Below are 24314 nucleotides of genomic sequence, written 5' to 3' on the forward strand. Positions count from 1 at the left end.
TCATCTAAATGTATCAATTAAAGCAGACCTTTAAAACTGTTTTGAAGAAAATAAATGTTTCTTGCCATAGTTTTTAGTATATTTATTTACAAAACACCCTAAAGATAAGAACTCAGGTTTTCTAGACCTAGTGTTACAGGTGGAGATGCTTAACACAATTATCAACCAGGAAAATAACAAAATTCAGTTTCTTTTTGAGATAGTGTCTAACGTATCTAGGCTTGATTTGGGCTTGCTATATAAAGGAGAATGGTCCTGAACATCTAATCTCGCCTCCACCTCCCAAGTGCTAGTATTACAAATGTGCAATACTACACCTGATTCTTATGGTACTAGGGGTGGAACCCATGGTTTTTGTGCATGCGATAAGCACTCTACCAACTGAGCTCACCCAAGTCTGATTTTCTGAACATCTCATAAGCAACCCCCCCCTTTTTTTTTTAAAGATTTATGTATTTATTATGTACGCAGTGTTCTGCCTGCAGGCCAGAAGAGGGCACCAGATATCATTACAGGTGGTTGTGAGCCACCGTATGGCTGCTGGGAATTGAACTCAGGACCTCTGGAAGAGTAGTCAGTGCTCTTAACCTCTGAGCCATCTATCCAGCCCCATCACACTCCCTTCTTTCTCTTGCAATACAAAAATGTAATCAGAAAAGTTTTCAAAATCATGGCACCTGTTTTCTCACTTGAGATTTATGTATCCCTGTGCCTCCTTTTATCACCACACAGCTGCTTTAGAAAGGTATCAAATAAGATTTTGTTTCTTCCTGATATGTAACAACTATAAAGTAGTCATACTGTCAAAGTCCAAAATGAAGAATAATCTTGTGTTGAAAATAATGTTATTAAAGCAATTTCAGAGCCAGCAGAGATTACTAGGAAATTAATTTATATACCCTGAAAGGCGAAGATCATGTTGAGCTATATTTATTCAGGCAAAATTACAAGAAATAAACAATAAACTTCAGGCTATTTCAACTAAAAATAAAAGTGTGGCTTATTCTTAGACTAAATCACACTTTTGTTCATTACTTATCTTTTCCGGATAGTAGTAGCAGAAGTGGTTAGTAACACAAAGGATACAAACATCAGGATTTTCAAACTTAATGCCAGCAAATTTTCTCTGAAACCCCCCCACACATAAAATTATTTTCAAACAACTGTTGGTAGAATTTCGGTTATTTATACAACAATAAGATAATTAGCTACTGTTTTCTTCTTTTTCATTTTTTCTTCCATTCCACACGTGTTCCAAATTTCAGGGGCAGGGGATACCACTCAGTAGTAGAATCATGCTCCGAACACACAGTAAATGCCACCCATCGAATCTGCTACCAGGATGATGAACACCCGCTTTTCACCTTTTCTGTCTTTCTTACCAAACCCAGGATGATGCATTTGTGACTGATTTATTTTCTGAGTTTTTTTTTTCTGCTTCTATTCTTCCTATAACTTTCAGATATTTGCAAATGGCTATACAACTATGTTTTAGGAGAAGATTTAGGAGTTTTCCTTCTTTGAAGCTTCTTACTGCTTAGGCGGATAAGGAAATGTATGTAGGGGAAAAGACTCCACACTTAACTCTTAGACCTTCTAATGACTAGCAGATTTTTACTTCTCTAGCATTTCATCTGAGTTATAGGTATTAATTTATAGATATTAAGTTAATCAAGATAAACTATATTTTACAACATTAGTAGAGAAGGCTATTGTCATGTTATCAGCTTACCCTATTTTCAATACTTGAATAAAGAAAACCCATTCTGAATGCTGAAGGCTGCAATGTCAACTTTCTAACTATAAATAATGGGAACATGTACATAGGAAACTGCAATTTTCTTACTCTTTACTATGACATTTAGAACATCTGTGATGAAGATCACTTTCCTATTATAAACTCTTGTCACACATGAGTGACATCTCTCTTATAACTGCTTCGCAACCTTTTTTATAATGAGCTTTATGCCACCATATTAATTCACCAAAAATTAACACACCATGGGGAAAAATTGTTGGAAACTGTATGAAGGATGAAAACAGATAGCAGAACACTTATTTTCTTTCAAATGCATTTTAGTCAACTCAAGGCATGAAAAAGAGGTTTCTACTTTTTTTTAAAAAAGTACTTTGTACTGAGAGAGGCAATAAGAGATTATTAACCAAACAAAAGTGATTGTGTTTAAGAGAATCTGAGAATAACTGAATTCTGACGTAACATCTTTTAAAAATGTAATACACATTATATGATCAATATACATACTAATAGCCAACATATATCCTGGTAAATATTTTTCAGAGGAATTTTTATTACACAGGTTTCTGTAGTATCGTAAGATAAGCCCTATTGCCCCCAACATTTTTCACATGAAGTAAAATAAATGGAAAAATTAAAAAAAGATCACAATACATTTTTCTCAGAAGGTATTAATATGTCTCTGAATTAATACACTCTTGAATGGCCACTCTTTCCTATTTCTTCAAACTCCCTGGATCATTAATGCCAAAGCTAGATAGTACAGAATTTTGTCAAGAGAATGAGGAAATTAGCTTTCAAAACATACTCCATGAACAACCATATTCTTTAGTCTTACTTATAAAAGAAATTTCCAAGCTGGCAGTGTTGGCTCTTTCCTTTAATCCCAGCACTAGGGAGGCAGAGGCAGGCAGATCTCGACTTTGAGGTCAGCCTAGTCTACATAGCAAGATCCAACACAGCCAGGGCTGTTATACATGCCTGGTGCTACAGAGACAAGAAGAGGTGTCAGATCCCTTGAAACTGGAGTTACAGATGGTTGTAAGCTGCATGTGGGTGTTGGGAATCAAATCTGGGTCCCTCCCTGAAAAAACAGCCAGTGCTCTTAACTGCTGATCCATTTCTCCAGTCCATAAGAGAACTTTTAAAACTTGCTATTTCAAAGAACAATTGTTTTTTTCCCTTTCTGAATATGCAACAACTCACTAGTTTTACTATCATCCAGGCATGCAATATTTAATATGAAGCAACTACATTCTGTAAAACGAAGTGTCCAGAGGGTTAGCTTAAAAATAATTTAAAGGCAACTATACTCAGTAAAACATTTTGACATTATCTCTGACTTCCCTTGGAAAATCTTTTTTACTAAATACATCTAATTAAATACATACATATCTAGCTCCAGTGGGGGGGGTCACAAATGTATTCTGAACACTTGAACTATCATAGAAGATTTTAAAGTTTATCTTTATCTACAGTTTATTTAAAAATTTCCTCTTTCTTTTTTGTGAGAAATGAAATATAGTAATTTGTAAAGACACATCATACGCATGCCACAGATAACTTTAGTATCTACAGTATCTTTTCAAGATCGTCACTTAAGCCATGGGAAAGCAGAAAAGGCTTACATGAATCAACAAACATACAATTGACATTTGCTTCAAAAAACTTTTTTGAGACGAAAAGTTTTTTTTTGAGACAGAGCTCACTGTTTAGCACTGGGTGGCCTGGAACTTGCTATATAGACCAGAATAGCCTGCTCGAAGAGATCCACCTGCCTCTGCCTCTAGGGTGAAGGTGGATCCCACCACTCCACATCACATTTCCATGCCATGACTTTTTCTTTTAGCATTTTTTTTCTGGCTTCTTAAATAAGTACTAGTCGTCTTTCTGCTTTAGAAACTTAATTTTAAGTTGCTAAACCCTCTTCTAATGTCAAAGCCACTCACTATCAAGCCTGGCTAATCACACCCATGATCATAAGCAGAACCAAAAGCCATGCAGACAGCACCAGACAAAGGCAATCTGCAGTTATGATTAACAAATAAACAAATCAACACATTAGAAAGAATATAGGCTTCAAGCTCAGACAGAGAAGTATTAGACAACTACTAAAGACTCTGTGAAATAGACACTGGCTTTACTATGTATTCAAACTAACTAAAGTATTAAGCAGAAATCAGGGTAATTCCCAAAGAAGCCACAAGAACACAAAAAATTCCTAAAACCCAAAATTAAAAGTGGAAATATAATTACTGAAAGTACTTTAATATTGATATTTTCAAATAATAACATAACTTTCTTTCTCCTCCATTTTTCAAGACAGGGTCTCTCTGTGTAGCCCTGGCTGTCCTGGAACTAGACCTGTAGACTAGGCTTGCCTCAAACTCACAGAGATCCACCTGCCTCTGCCTCCCAAGTGCTGGGATTAAACGTGTACCCCGCCCAGCTAATTTATAACTTTCTTAAAGTCACATTCCTAGGTAATTATAAAATCATGAATCTCTACTGTAAGTCTCAGACTGAAATAAAGAGTTTTCCTAACTTATCTGTATTTCATTAACAAGTATTGTCAAAGCAGTCTCATTTATTAGATATAAAAGAAAGAATATATTCACACTCAACTTTTATTGACCCATATCAAAGAATGTCTCCAGTCCACCACATCTTCAAATAATTTTTGTTTTGCTTTGTTGTTGTTTACCTGGGTCTCCTGTGATATCTCTGCTGCAGGGGGTGGTGGAGATTCTTCACACACTGCAAGGCTCCGAACTAGCTTTAACTTTGAGCTTGACTAAAGAGAAGTATTTAAAATTAACACTACATTTCATAAATTAGGGCATATTCAAAAGCCCCCTAGAGAGTGTCTAAGTTTCTTTTTAGTTTCCACCATGAATAAAAAAGTAGATGAAATGTGTAAGTTAGATATATCATTAAATATCACCCTTGAAAGTAAAAATAAACAACTGAAATTTTAAAAATTACAGCAATAGCAAGAATGGGAATAATTCCAATTTCAAAACCAACAAATGGTGAGAAAGCAATTTTTCTCTATAGTTAAAAAATAAGAACAACAACAAAAACTCCCGCCAAGGATAATTAAAAGCAATGCACAAAAGCAACTAGGCAAGACAAAAAAACCCAAATAAAACAAAAGAAGCTTTCTGCCCCAAACAAAAGATGAAAAAACTAAACTGAATGTAGTGCTGTATGAAAACAAGAATTCATCAAGCATGAAGGAAGGCCTTGGCATGCCAGCACATCAAATAGTTACTATACCTTAGACCTTTTTCCTGTCTGTCCAAATGACTGCAGGGGCCGCTGAATATATAATAAGAAAGATTTTATTAAATTCCACACTCAAACAGAAAATTTGCTTCTTAATTCTTACACCTAAACCTCAGAGTTTTCTAAATAAGGAAATCAAAGGTGGTTCAGAGAAAGAGTATTGATTCCTCCAGATGCACACTGGGGGAAGTTACTAAACCCCTCTGAAGACTGGCCTTTTCTTTATATCAGCAAATTTCTGTGTTAAATGAACACAATATGGAACTTTAAAGGAGACTTTTTCATAGCAAAATAAAGTACTTTCAGTATTTTATAGCAACATTTTCACCAATGTTGGGGTAAGTGGACAATTTCTATTAGATGAAGTCAGAAAGGTTTCTACCTCACCAAGGAAAATGTTTGAATAGTACAAAGAGTCAGAGTCTATACTGCTTTCATCACTTATCTGCCGAGCCTTTTCAGTAAAACATGAAGGACACACCACCAGTTTTAGTAATGAAAGCTACTCACTAGGTCTTGGGTAAGGCAATAAGCAGAAATGAGAGACAGAAGGCAGACTTCCAATAAACATGTTTAGCACAACCATCAAATCACTAGTCACCCCATTAGAGAACTCACAGAAGTAACTAGCTGTAGTCTGTGCTTGAGCCTATAGTGCCTGTAACTCTGACCCAGACAGATTTCAAACTCTTTTCTTCTGCCTCCTTCCTATCTATTATTTCAAATCCAATTCCTCATAAGGTTAAGGACCAGGTATCTATTCTCATTAGTAGTAGGGAGTCAATTCAGCATCAAACACAATACCTATTCAAGCTAATCCTCAGGCTACTAAGCTTCACATTTTAAAAAATGGAGAGAGTCATTATGTATCTTAACATCCCAAAAGACTTATGTGTGAGGCCAATAGAAACACAGTCAAGAGTATGAAAATGTCAAAACCTCAATTTTTGATCTTAAGGCCTTCAATGATTAAAACACTGTATTCTTACAATTTTTACTCTATATCACCAAGTTAACAATAAAAGACACAGAAAGCCATGTATAAAAAGGAGAGACAGAGGGAGGGAGAGACAGAGGGAGGGAGGGAGAAGGGAGGGAGAGAGGGAGAGAAAGAGAGGGGGGAGAGGGAGACTGAGGGAGGGAGGGACGGGGGAGCGGGAGGGAGGGAGAGAGAGATTAAGAGAGAGAGAGAGAGAGAGAGAGAGAGAGAGAGAGAGAGAGAGAGAGAGAGAGAGAGAGAGAGAGAGAGAGAGAGAGAACAAAACTACTGGAAGAAAAATGGTCTGAATGTTTGCACAGAGGAATGTTGCCTAAGAGGACTCCTTGCAAGTTGGTGGATCAGTTTCAATTTGCTCTCCTTTTCACTCTATGTAAATCACATCTAAAACACGGAAATAAGACACAGTTCTGGCCTCACAGTCCAGAATTAGTTACAAATTAGTCAAAATGAACCCAAGAGCATCAGAATCAGTACAGGGACTTCACATTCCACTTACACACATATGTGATAGATAACATACATATATGGGAGATGGAATTCCAAAGACACCCCCCAAGAATGATTCCCCATCTCTTTACTACTTAACAAAACACAAAGCTTGGCTCTGCTATGATGGAATTTTGTAGAAATAGCTCATCTCCTAGCCAGCTGACCCTAAGATACAAATTTAAAAACTGAGTAAGTCTGACCCACCAATGAACCTCTTAAAAGCTGAGTTTTCTTTGGCTGAGACAAAATGCCACCCAGGAAACATGGACCTTATACCAACTCTCCAATTTAGGTCTGCTGAAAAAGGAATGCACCTTGATGCCTATTCTTCCTCAAACTCTTCCAAAGAGGATCAGAGTGGCTAACAGTCTTGATTTTGATTTTGTAAAATCTTAAGCAGGAAACCCAGGTAAGTCTACTGTAAGCTCCTAACAGGGAGTCATAACTCTCTAAGCTGTGTCGGTCTGTTATGTAGCAAGAGGAAACAAATACAATAGATTAGTAAAGTGCTAGAGTGAAATATACCAATACATTAGTAAAGTGCTAAATTATTACTTAAAATTACTTATTTCTTTTCATTTCAAATAGCAAAAGATACATACTATACAATAATACTAAAAATATCTGCCATATACACCAGCACACATAACAGAGCAGAGAAAATGATTTCTGTTTATAAAAGTAGATGTCCTTCATTCATTTATTTTTTTCTGTTGCCAGTTTGGCAGCAAGACTTGGCTTTAAATAGTAATTCTCCTAGTTTGATTCACAAACATTTGTTTTTTTTTTTCCCTGATACAGGGTTTCTCTGTATTGTTTTGGAGGCTGTCCTGGAACTTGCTCTGTAGACCAGGCTGGCCTCAAACTCAGAGATCCACCTGCCTCTGCCTCCTGAGTGCTGGGATTAAAGGCATGTGCCACAATCGCCCGGCTGATTTACAAACATTTTTTAAAAGTGGATTTTAATTATTTAGAGCACACATTTCACCTTTAGCAGAACCTTATTGTGACAGTAAAAATGTAGCAACTCTTTTAAGCCCCTTACTAGTAGTGAGAAATACTAATTGAATTAGAATTTAGAAAGCTGAATGACAAACCCCAACTTGTATAGTTTATATCAAAGAACAGACAGAACAAGGTCAACAAATGGACACAGAATATAGAACATTCTTAGTTTTAAACTAATGACACAATGGCAGAGACACCAGCTACTAGAGTTTGAAGAAAAACTGAGGAAGATCCAAGTAATCTTCATGGGTATATTGTATGTTAACACAAAGTAATTGCCATTCAAATACCACTCAATTTAGAGGAAACCAACTTATTTCATGAAGGGAGTCATTTTTATTTATAACCAGTAATTTACTATTATTAGGTTTAAAGCCAGGACAAATGGCTGAGATGCCTACTTAACATACCTAATCAGACCTGGCTGCCAGGTTGTCCGAGCATCCCCCAGTCTCTGTTACAGGCAGGGTCTTCTTGGCTGGCATCCCCTTCCCTATATAATCTGCTGCATCTGATTTCCCCTCTCTTGTCTCCCCTTCTCCTCACATGACTACTCTGGACTCTCCCAGATGTCCCTGCCTCTGTCTATGCTCTCCTACATAATAAGCTTTCTCCTCCACCATACCTAGAAGCTTTTTATTTTTTAATTCAATTATTAACAAAATAAACTGTAACAGCTGAAACTTTTTGACTAAGTAAAACCACACCTTGCAGGTTACTAATTTGCAAAGCATTTCTGTACAACAGAGAAGATTAAGAGTAATTAATCTTCTTAGCTAAAGGTAAAAATGGGGAGGGAAAACTACCAATGCCAGGCTGCCAAAAACCTTTTTGGTTTTTTTTGAGACAAGGCTTCTTTGTATTGCTTTGGAAGTTGTCCTGGCACTCACTCTATAAATGAGGCTGGCCTCGAACTCAGAGAGATCGACCTGCCTCTGTCTCCTGAGGCTTGAAATTTTCCTGCAGTCTAACTGAGCCTTGGTGTAGTTCAGGAATGCTCCTCAAGTTATTTCCCTGAGCAAGCACACACATGGTAATGCAGTAATCTGAGTTAATCAGTTATTGATAAGCCTGACCATGAGGATGTACATTAGATGCAGTATGGAGACTGCACTGAAGCCATTTTTTTAGTTAAAAAAAGTTATGCGTACGTTTTGCCTATATGCATGCCTATATGCCACGCGCATACCAGATACCTACAGAGGCTAGAAAGGTGTCAAAGGCAGAGGCAGCCAGATCTCTGAGTTCGAGGCCAGCCTGGTCTACAAACCTACACAGAGAAACTATATCTTGAAAAACAAAACAAAAACAAAATCAAAACCACAAAAACAAAAAGAAAGAAAAGGTGCCAAATGTCCTGAACTGGAGTTAAGTTGTTGTGAGCAACCATATGGGTACCAGGAACAGACCCTAGGTTCTCTGGAAAAGCAGCAAGTGCCATCTTTTCAGCCCAAGTCCTTATCAGCTTAATCACAAATGCAAAAAGCTTTCTGTAAACATTCTCTAATGAAATCAGAATAGTGGTGCATCATTAAAGAACATACTGATTAGAGAAGGCATTTTCTTTTTTTAAACAGAGTTTAACTAAAAATGACTGGGAAAAATGTAATGTCTCCTGATTTCTTAAAAATTACCATTTAAGTTAGGCATGAGTGGCACTTAGAGGCAGAAGAAGAAGGGTCAGGATTGAAGGGCAGACTGGGACACAGTGAATTTAAGCCTAGCTTAGGCTACATGACATGGTATCTTAAACAAACCAAAATAAATAGGAGGGGAGGAAGGGAGGGAGAGAGAAAGGAAAGGGGAGGAGAGAGAGATTACCCTTTCATTATACTTAATGGAAAACAGTTTCAGTTTAAAACCATAAAATGTTTTTAAAGGAATTAACATCATTGTCTAAGTTGGTGTCAGACATGTTACAGGAAAATACAAAACTTATGAGTGAAAGAAGAAACAGAGGAATGAGATGCCCTTATCAATAAAAGAAACAAAGTCAAACAGTAACCTTTGGCAAGTAGTATAAGATTTGTTTTTCTTTGGTGTGTTCATGGTTTTCATTTTGTTTTCAGACAGAATAACAGAATGTAGCCCAGGCTGACCTAGAAGTTACTATCCTCCTACCTCAGCCTCCAAATGGTGGCATGGCAGGCACATGCAACTGCATTTGGCTAAAGTCCTGTGGTTATTTTAAGAATGACAAAATAGAGCTGGCAAGATGAGCCAGTGTATAAAGTCGTTTGTTTTGAAAGTCTGGCAACTCGAGTTTGATACCCAAAGCCCATATAAAGATGGAAGGAGAGAACAAAGACTAAAATGCTGTCCTCTGAACTACACATTTCCATAATGGCATACCTGCCCACATATATCATGGACACACACACACAAAAATAAAACCATTTTATTAATGACAGTATTTTCTCTGTAGACCAGGCTGGCCTTGAACTCACAGAAATCTGCTTGCCTCTACTTCCCGAGTGCTGGGATAAAAGGCGTGTGCCACCAATGCCCGAGTATTTTCTCAAAAGATAATTCCCTATTCATAAGTATGATGAGTACTTCTGTGTATGTGTATTGCATGTGCATGCACATGTGAATATCAATAGTGAATGTCAGGTGCTCTATGCTTTCAGGGTCTCACAATGAACTGGCTAAACTGGATGGCCAGCAAGCTCTAGGGGTTTTCTTATCTGCTTCCACACTGCCTAAGCACTAAGAGCACAGACACATGCCTCTACACTTGGTTTTTACAATGGTGTTAGAGACATGAACTCATGTTTGTGCAGTAGACACTTAGCCAATTGAGCAATCTCCCCAGCTCCTGATCTTAATTTTCAACTTTAATGGCTTGAGATACTCAAGATATTAATAAGGTACACCTTTGAGGAAAGTCTCTGACTTAAATTTCTCAGTCTACTGATGAACATAAAACTCAAATAATCTGTCAGAAGGTGAGAAACTATGGGGGGTGAAGTCTAACTGGAGGAAGTAGGTTGCAGAGGTGTGTCTTGGCCAAGGCTGCTTTATGGTTGATAGGAGATGAAGAGTTTCCATAAAGTTTTTCTCTCTGTATTTCTGCTTGCTACAGGCCTAAAGTCACTGGAGCCAGCCAAACATCGTCTGAAACCAGCCAAAATAAAAAATGTTTCCTCACTTAAGTTGTTCTCAGGTATCTGTCACAGCCAGGAAAAGCTAAGTAAGTCATTAATATTAAAGACAACATTTTAGCATGGTTCAGTGGTAGATTTCAAATTAACGCAAACTCTTTCCTATTGGACAGACAGGATCCAAGCACCCTTCCTCTAGACTGCCATCATGTTATATACCATTAAAAGATAGTGAGAAGGAGGTTCTCAGACATGAGCCAGGAGCCAAGCCTTGTTTAGCGTTCTTCTCTCTTAGAATCTTCTCCCTGGGATGCCTGAGCTGACATATAATTCATCTGGCTACCTTGGGACTGCCATACTAGACAAATCGTGGAAGTGTACACCAAAGGTCTAACTAAACCAGGTGTCTAGCCATTTCCTCAAACTTAAGTTTCCAATCTCTGCCAGGAATTAAAAGCCTCAATGGTTGGTTCTAAATTATCATGCATTCACAGCAACAAAAAATATTACATGACACCTGCCCTTTCCCCCAAGCTTCTTTACTCAGAAATGGCTGATGGACTAAGAAATCACTAGAGGGCTGTTTTTGTCAGTAGATCTTTGGCAGGTTTGACCACTCTATTTCTCTCACCTCTAAGAGTTCTGAGGTTAAATTCTTATCAATTACAGCATGGGAAGAGAAGTAAAATGTAAACGTAGAAAGCCAATAAAACTATAACAGTTACACATAAATTTAAGGAATCATATCATGTGATACATATAATCAAATCAAAAACCCAAGACTCAGCAAGCTGTCCAGAGAATTAAAAAATAAGCTAGTAAACATGTACCAAGGAGTCAACTTACTCTTTTATAATTGAGGAAAGTGGCTGGGCAGTGGTGGCCCACACCTTTACTCAGGAGGCAGAGGCAGATGGATCTCTGAGACCAAGACCAGCTTGGTCTACAGAGCAAATTCTAGCACAGCCAGAGCTAAACAGAGAAACCCTATCTCGAAAAAACAAAACAAAAAAAGAAGACTGTGAAAAGTGAGTTCCACATGAAAGAAGCTTACTTATACAATGAATATTAGGTGTTTGTAGCCATGGAGAAAAATTTGTTTACCTGCAAATCAATATTGTTGTCAATACAATGTTCATTCTTCTCTGCCAAAATCTTCCCATAGTTTTCTGATTTAATAAGATTTTCAACTCTGGTTGTATCTTTCACTTCTGCCTCCAAATCCTTCATTGTTTCAGTTTCATCTTTTATAATAACAATATCAGACATCCTCATTAGCAAAGGTTATTTTAGAATTCTACAGGGAACTTGAAGCCTTGGCAAAAAAGAAAAGTAATCTTAATTTAGTTTGAAGCATTCTTTACATTCAGTTACTACATATAGTAGCTAAGTACTTCTATTTTCCAAGAATAATGCAGAATGGATATAAATAAAAACAAAATTCCTACCTTCAAGGACTATAATATTTTGGAGCAGACGTTCCTTAAAATGTCACAATACAGTCACAAGAGACCTGAGCTAGATCAAAATGGGAAGTGATGGCTAAATAATTACTTAAGTATACTTCGGTAACATTAAAGTATCTTTCTTTAAAGAATACTATGAACATTGTTCCACATCCTCCTGTACTCTGAGTACTCACTATTGTCATATAGTAAATGTATTTTCCTGTCACAATTTACACCTATATTCCTAAAATTCCAAGCTTCAAATTGCTCTGGCTGGACAGTGGTAGTGCATGCCCTTAATCCCAGCATTCAGGAGGCAGAGGCAGGAAGATCTCTATTGTAGGAGGAAGCCGTGTGCCGCCATTAGCCATGGGACTTACTAGAGGCCACTTTAGGCATGACTAAAGATGTATACGGACGGATGTAAAGACGTATACAGATGTAGGCGGTGAACTAAGTCACTAGCCAGGCCTTTTGGGCATGGCTAGGGGCGTTATGGGGGAAGGTATAAAACACTGAACAACGGAAGTCTTGGTCTCTTTTTCCGGCTTTCGGCTTCCAGTTCGGCGGCGGAAAACTACTCGGCTCATTTGGGTTGTCTTTATGCCATACAGCTGCTTTGAATGCCTTGGATAAGGTTTGTGAAACAGGAGAGATAATGCAACCCTATACCAAGGTAGTACAGGGTCCAAGGGAAAGGTTCACTGAATTTTTAGAGAGATTATCCAGAGCAATAGAAGTACAAGTAGCAAATCCAGAATCTAGGCGACTCCTTATAGAATCTTTGGCATGTGAGAACGCAAATCCACAATGCAGGCAGGTAATTTGGGCATTAAAAATAAGATCAGTGCCATTGGAGGAATGGGTCCTATATACAGCGAACCTGGAATGTAAAAGTCAGGATACAGGAGCTTGGGTAGGTGAAGCTATTTCTACAGGCTTGAGGAGGCACCATGATGCCAAATACCCTACCCGTGATGATATAGAGGCCTGGGTAGGGGAGACAATCTCCAAAAATTTTAACAGACGTAAAGATGCCATGTGCTTTAACTGTGGTAAAATAGGACATCTGAGTAGGAACTGTAGACAACGCATTCCTAGAAATAATGCTTTTACCAGGAATGCATCAAACAGAAGACCTCAGCCTCCTGGTCTCTGCAGGAGGTGTGGAAAGGGAAAACATTGGACCAACGAATGCTGGTCGATTACAGATAGACAAGGTAGATCTTTACAGCCAGGAAACGGGAATCGGGGCCTCAAGCAGGCCCCAAAAAGAAAGATTATCCGGTCATTCCCAGTGACAGTGGAGGACAGCCTCTCCCAGGACAATTAGAAGATCCACTGCCCATTGTAAATAATACGGCACTGGATAATACGTTAGCTCCAGAGGATGAATCAATTATATCAGGAGGAAATACAAAACATATATTTTGGCAAACTTCTATACAATATCATAGACCCAAGTTACCTGTTATAGTAAATAATTTGGTGATTAATGGCATTTTAGACACCGGAAAAAGAGACCAAGACTTCCGTTGTTCAGTCTTTTATACCTTCCCCCATAACGCCCCTAGCCATGCCCAAAAGTGGGCCTGGCTAATGATGTAGTTCACCACCTACCTATGAGTTCAAGGCTAGCCTACAGAGCAGTTCCAAGATCGCCAGGGCTACACAAAGAAATCAAAAAACAAACAAAAAGATAACAAAAACCAAAACAAAAAGATTGCCCTGATTTAATTTTAAAAAGTTAAAAAGCAACATTCTGTATAAAACATATTTGCAAGTCTGGGTTAACAATTCTGTATTATAGTGTAAATAAAGCACTAATGTCTTCTGACTCATGTGATTCAATGCCAAACAACATGTACAACCATAAACTCTAGAAAATGAATTATTTGGGACTCATGAAGGCTCAAAGAGATGAGAGAGCCTACAGGGGTCTGACCTAGGCCCCTGCATATATGTAATGGCTGAATAGCTTAGTATTCTTGTGGGACTCCTACCAGTGGGAGCAGGAAAGGTCACTGACTCTTTTGTCTACTTATGGGATCCTTTTCCTCCTACTGGGTTGCTTAATCCAGCTGGTATTATTGTAGCATATTATGCCATGTTTGGTTGATGTCCCTGGGAGGCCTGTTCTTTTTTGAGGGTAGTTGGAGGGAAGAGGGAAGGGGAAACTACCGGGGGAGAGAGAGGGGAAATTGCAGTTGGGATGTAATATATGAGAGAATTAAAAAAAAAAAATTAAAATTAAAAAGGAAGAAAATGCGCTTTCTGAGAGACTAAACACAGACATTAGCGCCGGACACGGCAGTATATTTCATGTAATTGGTGAATTTAAGAGAAACAGTGGGAATTTCATTCCAGATACTGGGAACAGAAATGTATCAGAGATTAAGCAAAAGCTACAGATACACATGGAAAGTGGGTCAAGTAGGTATGGAAACTGTTAAAACTATAAAAATCAAGGAATGGTTCATTTATGAGATCCCCCTGTAAAATTCTTTCAACTATACTATACTTTTGACAGGTTTCATAATAAAGTCACATGAAAAGAACTACTAGTAAACTTGTCTTCTCTTTAACAAGCTGGAAAATTAAAAGGGTCCTCCCTCCCAATAAAAGCTTTAACAGGTAAATACAAGTACATTTGTAAGCTTTTATTAAAAAAAATAAAAAACAAAACTACATCTTATTTAGGCAGGGCTGCAGTCCAGCACCTGTGAGAGGGAGGGGTTGACCTACCAGAGACCTGGAGTAAGAGAAATTTGGCAATATTCTAGGGTACTCTTAACAAGCAAGCAAGCAAGCAAGCACCCAGGATGCCTTCTGTAATTTGATCCCAAACCAGAAGTTCATTGGCTCATTCTGAAAACAATTCAGGTTGCAAAGCAGAGAGAAGGCTAAGGAAGATTTTTCAGGCTCCTTCATTTCCTTATGAATGAACTATAAAGAAAATAGGATACCCAAAGAAACAGAAGAACATTACCTGATGTGTCCTACGGATCTGGGATTGTGGTGTTCCACAAAAATAAAATAAAATAACCAAAGGTTTCTTTTCACAGTTGTCAGCCAGGATGTCAATTGTATTGAACCAACAGTAATCTGGCAGGAGGAGTCCCATGTCCTTGTCACCACTGTAGATTCCTGGGCTGAAATGGACTGTCTTGGATCAAATATATCATACCTTTCAGTAGCCTAAAATGAAAACAAATTAAAAAAAACATTAAAAAACCTAAAACAACAACAAATCAGGATAGGAAAATGGAACACTACACAGTAATTTAGAAATTAAAAAGCTACTACTGATGGTTGTATTACTTTCATGTCCTAAACAAGAGTCAAAATACTTGTAAGTAACTCTGAGGTGTATTACTTAATACAAACCAGAAGGAGTCACCTGAGACAAGAGAGCTGATTTAAAGGGCAGAGAGGGAGAGAGAAGAGGAAGGAACAAATATGCAATATGGTTAGTGCAGCAGGGAAGATGGCAGCTCTACTTCATGAATCACTCAAACTCCAAGAGCTATGATTTCACCTAGAACTGTAACTATGGATTTAAGGCTGTAATTCAGGATAACAACAGTATATCTTAGAGCTTTAAAAGAATATTTAAAACATTTTAAAACTTATTTAGGGTACTGGTGATGGTAATGTGTGCCATAGCACATACCTGTGGAGATCAGAGGACAACCTGCAGGAATAGGTTTTCTCTCTCTTTTGGCGAGTTTCAGGGGTCTGAACTCAGGTTTGTTGCCTTTCCTCACTTTACATTTCACCAGCCCTCCCATGTTGTATTTTTAAAGTCAGTTTTATTTTGTTTGATGCAAGAGAAAGTTAAAAAGCAAATAGAGAACATGGAAAAAGATCACATGGCTCTTCCAATTTCTTTTGACAGTTGAACTGTCGATAAACAGAGTAATATAATAATTTTAGGCACAACAGTTGAGCACAATGAGATCTAATACTAAAAGCACTAATGGTAACTGTTGTGCATGCATATTAGAACAATTCAAATCTTATACAAACTCTGCAAAATTTGCTTTAAAATAGGAACATTTATGCAAATCAAAATTACCCTGAAATTTCATTATACATCAGCCAGAATGGCCAAGATCACTAAAACAAACAACAGCTTCTGCTGTTGAGAATGTAGAATAATTGAGACACTCATGCATTGCTGGTAGGAATACAAACGTACACAATCACTATGGAAGTCATGTAGCAGTTACATGAAACTGGGAATAGAGCTACCTATACCACTGTTTCAGTCCCAAAGGAATGCATCCTACTACAGAGATACTTTCTCATCCATGTTCATTGGTGCTCTATTCACTCATAATAGTCAGAAACTGGAAACAGCCTAGATACCCATCAACAAATAAATGGATAAGAAAATGTGGTATGTTTACATAATATAATATAATTCACCTGTTAAAAAATAACAAATCTGCTGAGCAGTAGTAGTGCACACCTTTAATCCCAGAACTTGGAAGGTCTGTGACCTCTATGAGATCAAGGCCAGCTAGGTCTACAAAGTGAGCTCCAGGACAGCTAGAGTTGTTACACAGAGAAACCCTGTCTTGAGACACACACACACACACACACACACACACACACACACGCACGCACGCACGCACGCACGCACGCACACATTCACGCACTCATGAAATTTGTAGGTAATGGATGGAGCTAGAAAAAAAAATCATACCAAGGCAACCCAGACCCAGGAAAAATATGGAATATATTCTCTTATATTTGGATGTTGGCTCTTCATCAGGCATGCTACAATCCATATAAGTGCAGAGGTTAGGTGAATAAAGGTCTAGGTGGGAGTGGAGGCTCTCCCAAGGGAGGGAAAATAGAATACAGAGTTATGGAAAGACTGGGCAGACTAGAACAAAAAAGGATTAATTGAGAAGGAATAAAAAGGGGGTAAAGATAGGAATATGGGGAGGGACAACTAACACTAAGGGCCAATTGAGGGGTTGTATGGAAACCTACTACTGCAGAAGCTTCTCAAAACATATACATATATGAAAGAAATCTAAATGAAGTCACCAAATAACAGGAGAGACAATGTTCCACCTAGACACCTTTTATCACCAAGTGAAACGTTCAGTGCTAGGACTAGGTTACTGCTAATTAAGTTGTTGGCCAAAGGGGCCCTATGAAAACCCCCAAACAATTCAGGCTATTTGCCAAGGCTATTGGTTGCTCTCCACCAATTGACAGTAAGGCCCTATTACTGAACACAGTATTTATATATCTCATTGAACATGGACAAGTTGAACTGATACCAAACTAGAGCCTTCATCCCTACTGATAAGTATTCAAGGTTCTAGAAGTTACTCTGGGGAGCAAAGGTAACTGAAAGGAGTAAACTAAACTCAAAGGCTTCACTTCTAACAATCTAGAAATAAAGGGACCAGACGCTCACTCAGCCCCTGCTTTAGCAGCCATGACAGGCTACAAAAAAGATATGTAGGTCTCTGACTCAGCACATGACACAAAGAAACTCCAGAACCCCCTAGCCTCCTAGATATTTGGTTCCTGGGAACTGTTTGGCCACAAAAGAAACTCCAGGGGAGACCAAAACTTATCCTGTAGTCTCCAGGATACAGTTCTAAAAACTACTGGTATCTATGAACAACAGGCCACTTGCAAGTAACAAGACAAAGCCATAGAAATCACAAAATGTTCCCTCTGAGCACTAATGAGAATAATTGGTACACAAGTATTTCTTTTTTTTAATTTTATTTATTATTAGGTATACAGTGTTCTGCCTGCACGCCAGAAGAGGGCACCAGATCTCATTACAGATGGTTGTGAGCCACCATGTGGTTGCTGGGAATTGAACTCAGGACCCCTGGAAGAGCAGCCAGTGCTCTTAACCTCTGAGCCATCTCTCCAGGCCCGGTACACAAGTATTTCATGTCAAAATATGACTTTGAGAAATTCTCCTAATTGTTCCCAAATGTCAACCAATCAGAAACCAACCTGTACCCGATGTACTCCTGTGACTTGTCTTTAAAACATAGCAGCAGACAGAGAATTTCACATCCTCTGGAGCTTGCTGCATTGGCTAGTCAGATGTCATCCGTGTCATGGTTGGATGAACAATAAAACCTTGCTTTTACAGTTCAGTGGGTCTATCTCCCCAGTGGTCTCTGGGGATCTTTGCAACTTAAGCACAACAGTAATCACCAACCCAGCTACAAACCCTGAAATCCACAAAGGTGATGGGATTGGAAATTATGGTAGTGTAATAGTGGCACAAATGTGGGAGTAACCAACCACTTTCCAATTGGATTTAAGATTCATTCCATGAGCTGGACCCCATGTCTGACCCTATTTAGGTAGCCAAGAATCTGAGATTAGATAAGCCATGGCATGTTTTTAGAAATACCCTGTTTTCTAGTAGAGGAAAATAAACACTAGGACCCGTGGAATATGTGCATAACGGATGGGAAGGCTCCAAAGTTCCTATCATTGTGAGGCTTTTAAGTGAACACTGAAATTCATAGCAGAGGGTTAGAGAGATCAGGGATTAAAAATAAGTGTTGCTCTTGTAGAGGACCAGGGTTCAATTCCCAACACCCACACAGTGGTTTACAACCCTCTGGAACTGTAGTTCCTGAGAATTCCAAGGCCCTCATTTGATATCTGAGAGCACTGGATATGCAAATGGCACATAGACATACATGTAGGTAAAACACTTATATACATAAAACACCAACAAATGAAGCAACCATTTTGGTTCTGGGAATCTGTTACTTTGGTCTTGTTAGCTTTATATGAAAGAAAAACTCACAGAAAAGGGAGTGAAACAATTTATAATTTACTCTCCAGTTTGGTAAACTTCTTACTCAATGTATGTAAAATACTGTGATCCAATTTTGCTACTCTTTGTATTATTAAAATGATATAAAATGAGCATTCTCTTTTGTTTCATACTTATAGAGGACATTGGGTGTTTTGAAATTAGAATTGAGAATTTTATTTTTCAGTTCCTTAAGTTATTCTACCTTGGCACAGTCTTTCTTCTTAAGATGATTTAACAATACACAAAAGCCTTACAAATAAAATGCTGGAGAGGCCTCTCTAACATATCTGTTAGGTCCAATGAAACTCCATTCCCAATTTTTGGTATTTACACAAAAGCCAGCACTCCCTCAGGGACTTGGGAAGCCAGTTCCAAAAGAGTCATTCTCTTTGTCTCTAGCAAAAAAGAAAAATGGCTCTTCCACTAACAGCTGCTTATGGTACCCATTGGCATTTCATAGTTCACACAAGCCTATAAGGCTCCCTCAGTCCCTACAAAGCCTCCTGACCCAGCTAACAGGCTCCCTTTCTCCAAGTACCCTTTCCCTTATAATCCTGGAGATATTTTCCTGTTACTTTTGTCTGTTTTCCTGAGAAACAGCCTTGGCATTTTGGAATGAACTTTTCCCACACAGAACCACTATTTTGGTTTCCTTGCTGCAGCCCTTTCATTAAGAGAATCAAAACAACAGCTTGGTTGGGAGGCCAGGCTCCTTGGAAGGCAGTCCATTGATGCCCTACCCAGAGGTTTCAGCACCAGATGTATAAAGTGAGGAAGGACATGCTTGCTCCAAGGTATGGTTGAGGGCAAGTTTTTTTTTTTTTTTTTTTTTTTTGTGGTTAGGAGGGAGAGTACAATCAGAAGCATTTAGCATAGTCCAGAGCAGGTATAGAAAGTAGTAGACAAAACATGGCCAGCCGAATGGACCAGGCCTTGAGAGGAGAGAAAGCAGGGGTCAGGAAGAGAGGAGGACCAAGGGAGAGAGCAAGGAAAGGAAGACAAAAGGCCAAAATGGCAGGGTTATGTGGGAATGAGAAACTGGGGGAAGACGAAAAGTTTCTACACCCTGATATGCCTCTCCATTGATGCAGCAATCCAAATCAAACCGAAATTAGAAAAAGCCCATAATGGATACAGCACTTGCAGCTGGCACTCCAACCTCCCTGAGAGGAGACAGGAAAGTAAGACTAGAAAACCGAGTCTATTTTCTGGGGAAGTTTAAATACCCTGTGGGAGTGGTCTTGAGTATCTCGGGGGAGGGGGTCATCATTTGGCAGGCTTTCTGAGATGCAGCAGGGTTTGCAGAAAGATAGGAGAGGGGGCTTGGGTGGAACTTGCACCATAACAGATGGGAAGGAAGCCCATAAGCATGGGAGAGTTAAGTGATGGCTCTTCTTGACACGGAAATGTCAGGCATGAAAGGGCACACTTGTAATTCCTGTGCTGGGTAAGCAGAGACATGTGGATCCCAGGGGTTTACTGACCAGCAAGTCTAATCTACTCGGTGAGTCCAAGTTAGTGTCTTTAAAAAAGTTGATATCGACTGAGGAACAACACCTGAAGTTTTCTTGAGACCTCCACAGATATACATTAAAAAAAAAAGCACATATACACAGAAGGCCACCTCCCCTACCCCTCAAAATCAAAACTCATTAGGAATGCTAAAGTACTAAAAGAACTTTACTCATGCTAACATTAACTAGTGAAGGGACCAGAACCTCATCCAGCCCCCTGCTTTGGCAGCCATGACAGGCATCAGAAGACTCAGCAAGACAGAGGCCCCTGACTCAGCATTATGTGATCTCCTGACCTTGCCAGACCTTCTAGTCACTAGATACCCTTCATGTGGCAAGGAACCAATCAGAAGTTAGCTGGCAGGCTCTGGATGTGCTTCACCAGTAACAATGGAATACAGAGCTTAGCAACCACCCTGGTAGGGCCTCTAGGCATAGCAGCTGCAGTTGACCAATCAACACAGGACAAGTCAACCAAGCCCCAAGATACACCAATCCTGAGACTGTTGCTAAGCAACTAGTGGACCCCCCAGACACTCCCCTTGCTCTACCCCAATATATTCCCTGACCCACAGCTGCTCAAGGTTCGGCCTGGGAACCGAGTTAACTTGTAAAATTAAAGACTTTGCTTTTGCATCAGATCAGGTCTCTTGGTGATTTGGGGGTTCAGAGTTTGGCTACAACACTAGGGATCCTAGCCCGAATCAGAATAGAAGGTACAGTTTTCATTAGAGAACCAAAGGAGCAAAGCAGGAAACTAACAGCTTGTGCTGTATAGGTAACCACATCTATCATACAGAAGCAGGGGAACGGAAGGTTCCAGTTCTCTAAGGATAGTGTAGAAAATTCTAGGAAACAGCATCACGAAGATCAATGGCTTCCAGAACTGCAAGAAATTGAACCTTCAGCAGGAAAATGAACTAATAATGTGAGAGGATAGCAGATCATAATAGACGTTTGGAAAACAACTGGAAAACCATAGCTGTTTATTGTATAGAATATGGAGAATTCAGTGGGAAGTTCAGGCAAAGGATAATATAATGAAAGGTGAGTTTATAACTTCCTAATATATCTCTGCTAGTGATGGCAGGATGTATTTAGCTTAAGTCTGAACCTATTACAGTACAAGCTACTGAGAGGCTGCCATGACTGTGCTAAATGCAGGACTAAAATGAATAAGGCTGTGAAGGGATCTTTTTGCATATAATAAAATCCCCTTTAAATACTACTGGAGTAAAAAGAACAAGACTAGCCTTACCATATAACTAAATTTCAGGAAATAAACAATGAAGAGTATTCCTGACATTAAGATTTTTGGACAGTTGCAGATAAAGTGAGAAGAGAGCTCAAGACAATGGCACGAAAAAAAGAGAGAACACAGATTTTCTTTTGTTTCCATACTGAGTTTGAATTGATTAAAATTCATTCCATAAATCTTAACGTATATTATTTATTTGGAGATGTTTTAAGGTACAGAATCAGCCAAAGAGAACTAATCAGAGTGTAAGACTTCTGTTTTTCCATTTTTTTTTTCAAGACAAGGTTTCTCCTGGCTGTCCTTGAACCTAGAGATCCACCTGCCCCTGCCTCCCAAGCTCCCAAGGCCCAGCTAATTATCCAGCCCACCCCTCTCTGGGTTTCTGTGTGTGGCTTTGGAGCCTGTCCTGGAACTTGCTCTGTAGACCAGGCTGGCCTCGAACTCCTTCCCAATAATTACCAAGCCTTAATCTCAGCTATATCATAAATGAGGAATTTATTGTTTCCCTAATAAAGGACATTATATTTTATCAAGTTAAAGAAACAAGTATTGTATAATGAAGGATTTGGCTGGCTTTTGTACCTAGTATTTGTAGAATAATGGAAATGTCTTTGTCATTCATGGTGGACCTGGTAATTTTATTCCTGTGAGGTAACTCATGAGCCTCTGAGCAGTTTATTTAAGGAGCTGGTTCAGGATGGGCACTAGGCTAGACTCCTTTTATGCTTGACTGAGGTAGTCTAAGCAAGGCTCACAGTATTATATATAAAAGGTTACCACCATTATCAGCATAATAAATCTCAATCTCCCCCCTCCCTTCTATTAGGATTCAGGCGTTATGCCAGCCCGCCCCTTTCACCTGGCAGAATGCATCCAGGTAGTACCCTGGTCAGCCCAGGTTCCATGGAGGTGCAAAGGACCCCTTTAAGAGAAAGACCCCGCCCACTTAACTCTCTTTCTGCCTGCTCATCTCTTCTCTAGCACAGATCGGATTTTCCCTGTCTCCCTCCTCTTTCCTGTTCTCTCTCTGTCTCTGTGTCTCCTTAACGTTTTTTCTTCCCTTCCCCCTTCCAACAACTAGCCTTCCCTTCGCTCCCTTTCCTAATAAACTCCATGTGAGTTTGTTGAGTTTTGTGATTCATGTTTCATCGCCGCAGCACCTGCAGCAAAACAATACCTTCCTCTCCTGGAGTTAAAGGCATGAGGCACCACGCCTAGATTACTGTTTCTTTATTCAACCATTTCTCATGCTATCAATGTGTTTACAGCTATTTTATGCTAAGCTGCAACTGCAAACATTCAAGTTTGTATGATAATTTAACTAGACTCTGATGTGGTTTTCCATAATTTAAAATTCTCTTTCCCTTAATAGTTCTCTCTGGACTGAGAATGAAGTCATCTTTTTACACCCTTTACCCATGACTGACATTTCAAAGTCACAATTAAAAAAACCTTCTGAGAGTTTCAAAGATAAAAATTTGCCATCCCCGTCTTCTAAAGTTCATACTGAGCTTATGTCGTATTTACTTAACCTATCCAATGGTTCTTTGATAGCTTAATATATTTTACCAACCTGTGGAACTTCCTATTATCTAACATGACACTGGTCCTTTCTGATGCAGAATGCTTCTTTCATAGCTTTTTAATTAAATATGCAACAACTGGCAAACACCCTGTTTTGTAACTTTTAACACATTACCTTTACTCAAAAGGTTTTGTTTCTTCTTTTGGTAAAAGAGCAGTTTATATTTACTAACAAATAGCTTAAAAACAGCTTTTTGGTAGAACAGATGTTTTCCTTCTATCACCATTACCCACCCTCATACACTATAAAGCTACAAGTACTGTAAATTACAAACAACTTTACCATATGAGGGGCTGCTCACTGTATCTAGAGATCCATCACATGACAATGAGCAAGAGAAACTGAAAAACATGTACACTCTCTTTAAAGTACATACACTGTTGTCATATTGGCTCAGCTTCCTATGGCTGCAGGTTGAATGAATGGAAAGGGTGTAATGTTTCACGTTTTAAATGACTTCCCTTATTTCTAGCTATGCCTCATTTTGTTGCCAATATTTAGTGAATTTCTTTTGTGTTGTTTTATACTTGATTCGCTGTTCAATTTTTGTTGTTGCTCATGGTGTACAGTACTATAAAAATACTGGGACAATAGAATGTTCTGTTACAATCACCCACCACCCAGCCCTGCATGAAAGTCTAAGATCATATGCTCAGTGGTTGTAAGTCACTGTTTATTTTGAAGACATGTCTGGTCTGGAATGTAACTCACTTGGTAGACTGTGTTCCATACCTAGGTACTGAACAAACCAAGTGTGATAGTGAGGAGAGGAAGAAAAATCACTTTCTATAGAGATTAAGGCCCATCTGGACTACATGAGATCCTACTTTGGTGAACAACAACAAAAACCGCTTGAGAAATCACAGTGTGTGGCATCTGTGGGAGCCACACATTCCTTTGAACACTTGAAAATAATAAAAGTTAAAAATGACAGACTGAGTAGCAATTGATAGACCAGATAAAGTAGCAATTCTTAGACCATGACAAATTCTTAAAAAACCTCACTAACACCAAGGGCTGCCTAGTCAGCCATAGCAC

At 38.9% G+C, this 24314-nt stretch overlaps 1 protein-coding gene across 8 annotated transcripts in view; it reads right to left on the reverse strand.

Annotated features, from left to right (window-relative positions):
• The window catches only part of R3hdm1 (R3H domain containing 1), a 114954-nt gene that overhangs the window by 63730 nt on the left and 26910 nt on the right, over window positions 1-24314 (reverse strand). For 6 of the 8 annotated variants that reach the window (XM_005079876.4, XM_013120374.3, XM_013120375.3 and 3 more), the window contains exons 2-5: window positions 15083-15291; window positions 11750-11960; window positions 5036-5077; window positions 4461-4550 (exon numbers count right to left, since the gene is read on the reverse strand). In XM_005079876.4, coding sequence (XP_005079933.2) covers window positions 4461-4550; window positions 5036-5077; window positions 11750-11920 — 303 coding nt within the window. In that variant the 5' untranslated portion in view covers window positions 11921-11960; window positions 15083-15291. The remainder of the gene's footprint in view (window positions 1-4460; window positions 4551-5035; window positions 5078-11749; window positions 11961-15082; window positions 15292-24314) is intronic. The other 2 variants (XM_040739035.1, XM_013120377.3) reach the window with 1 other exon arrangement.

This window comes from Mesocricetus auratus, unplaced genomic scaffold (genome assembly GCF_017639785.1).
Source record: "Mesocricetus auratus isolate SY011 unplaced genomic scaffold, BCM_Maur_2.0 Super-Scaffold_100676, whole genome shotgun sequence".
NCBI lineage: Eukaryota > Metazoa > Chordata > Mammalia > Rodentia > Cricetidae > Mesocricetus > Mesocricetus auratus.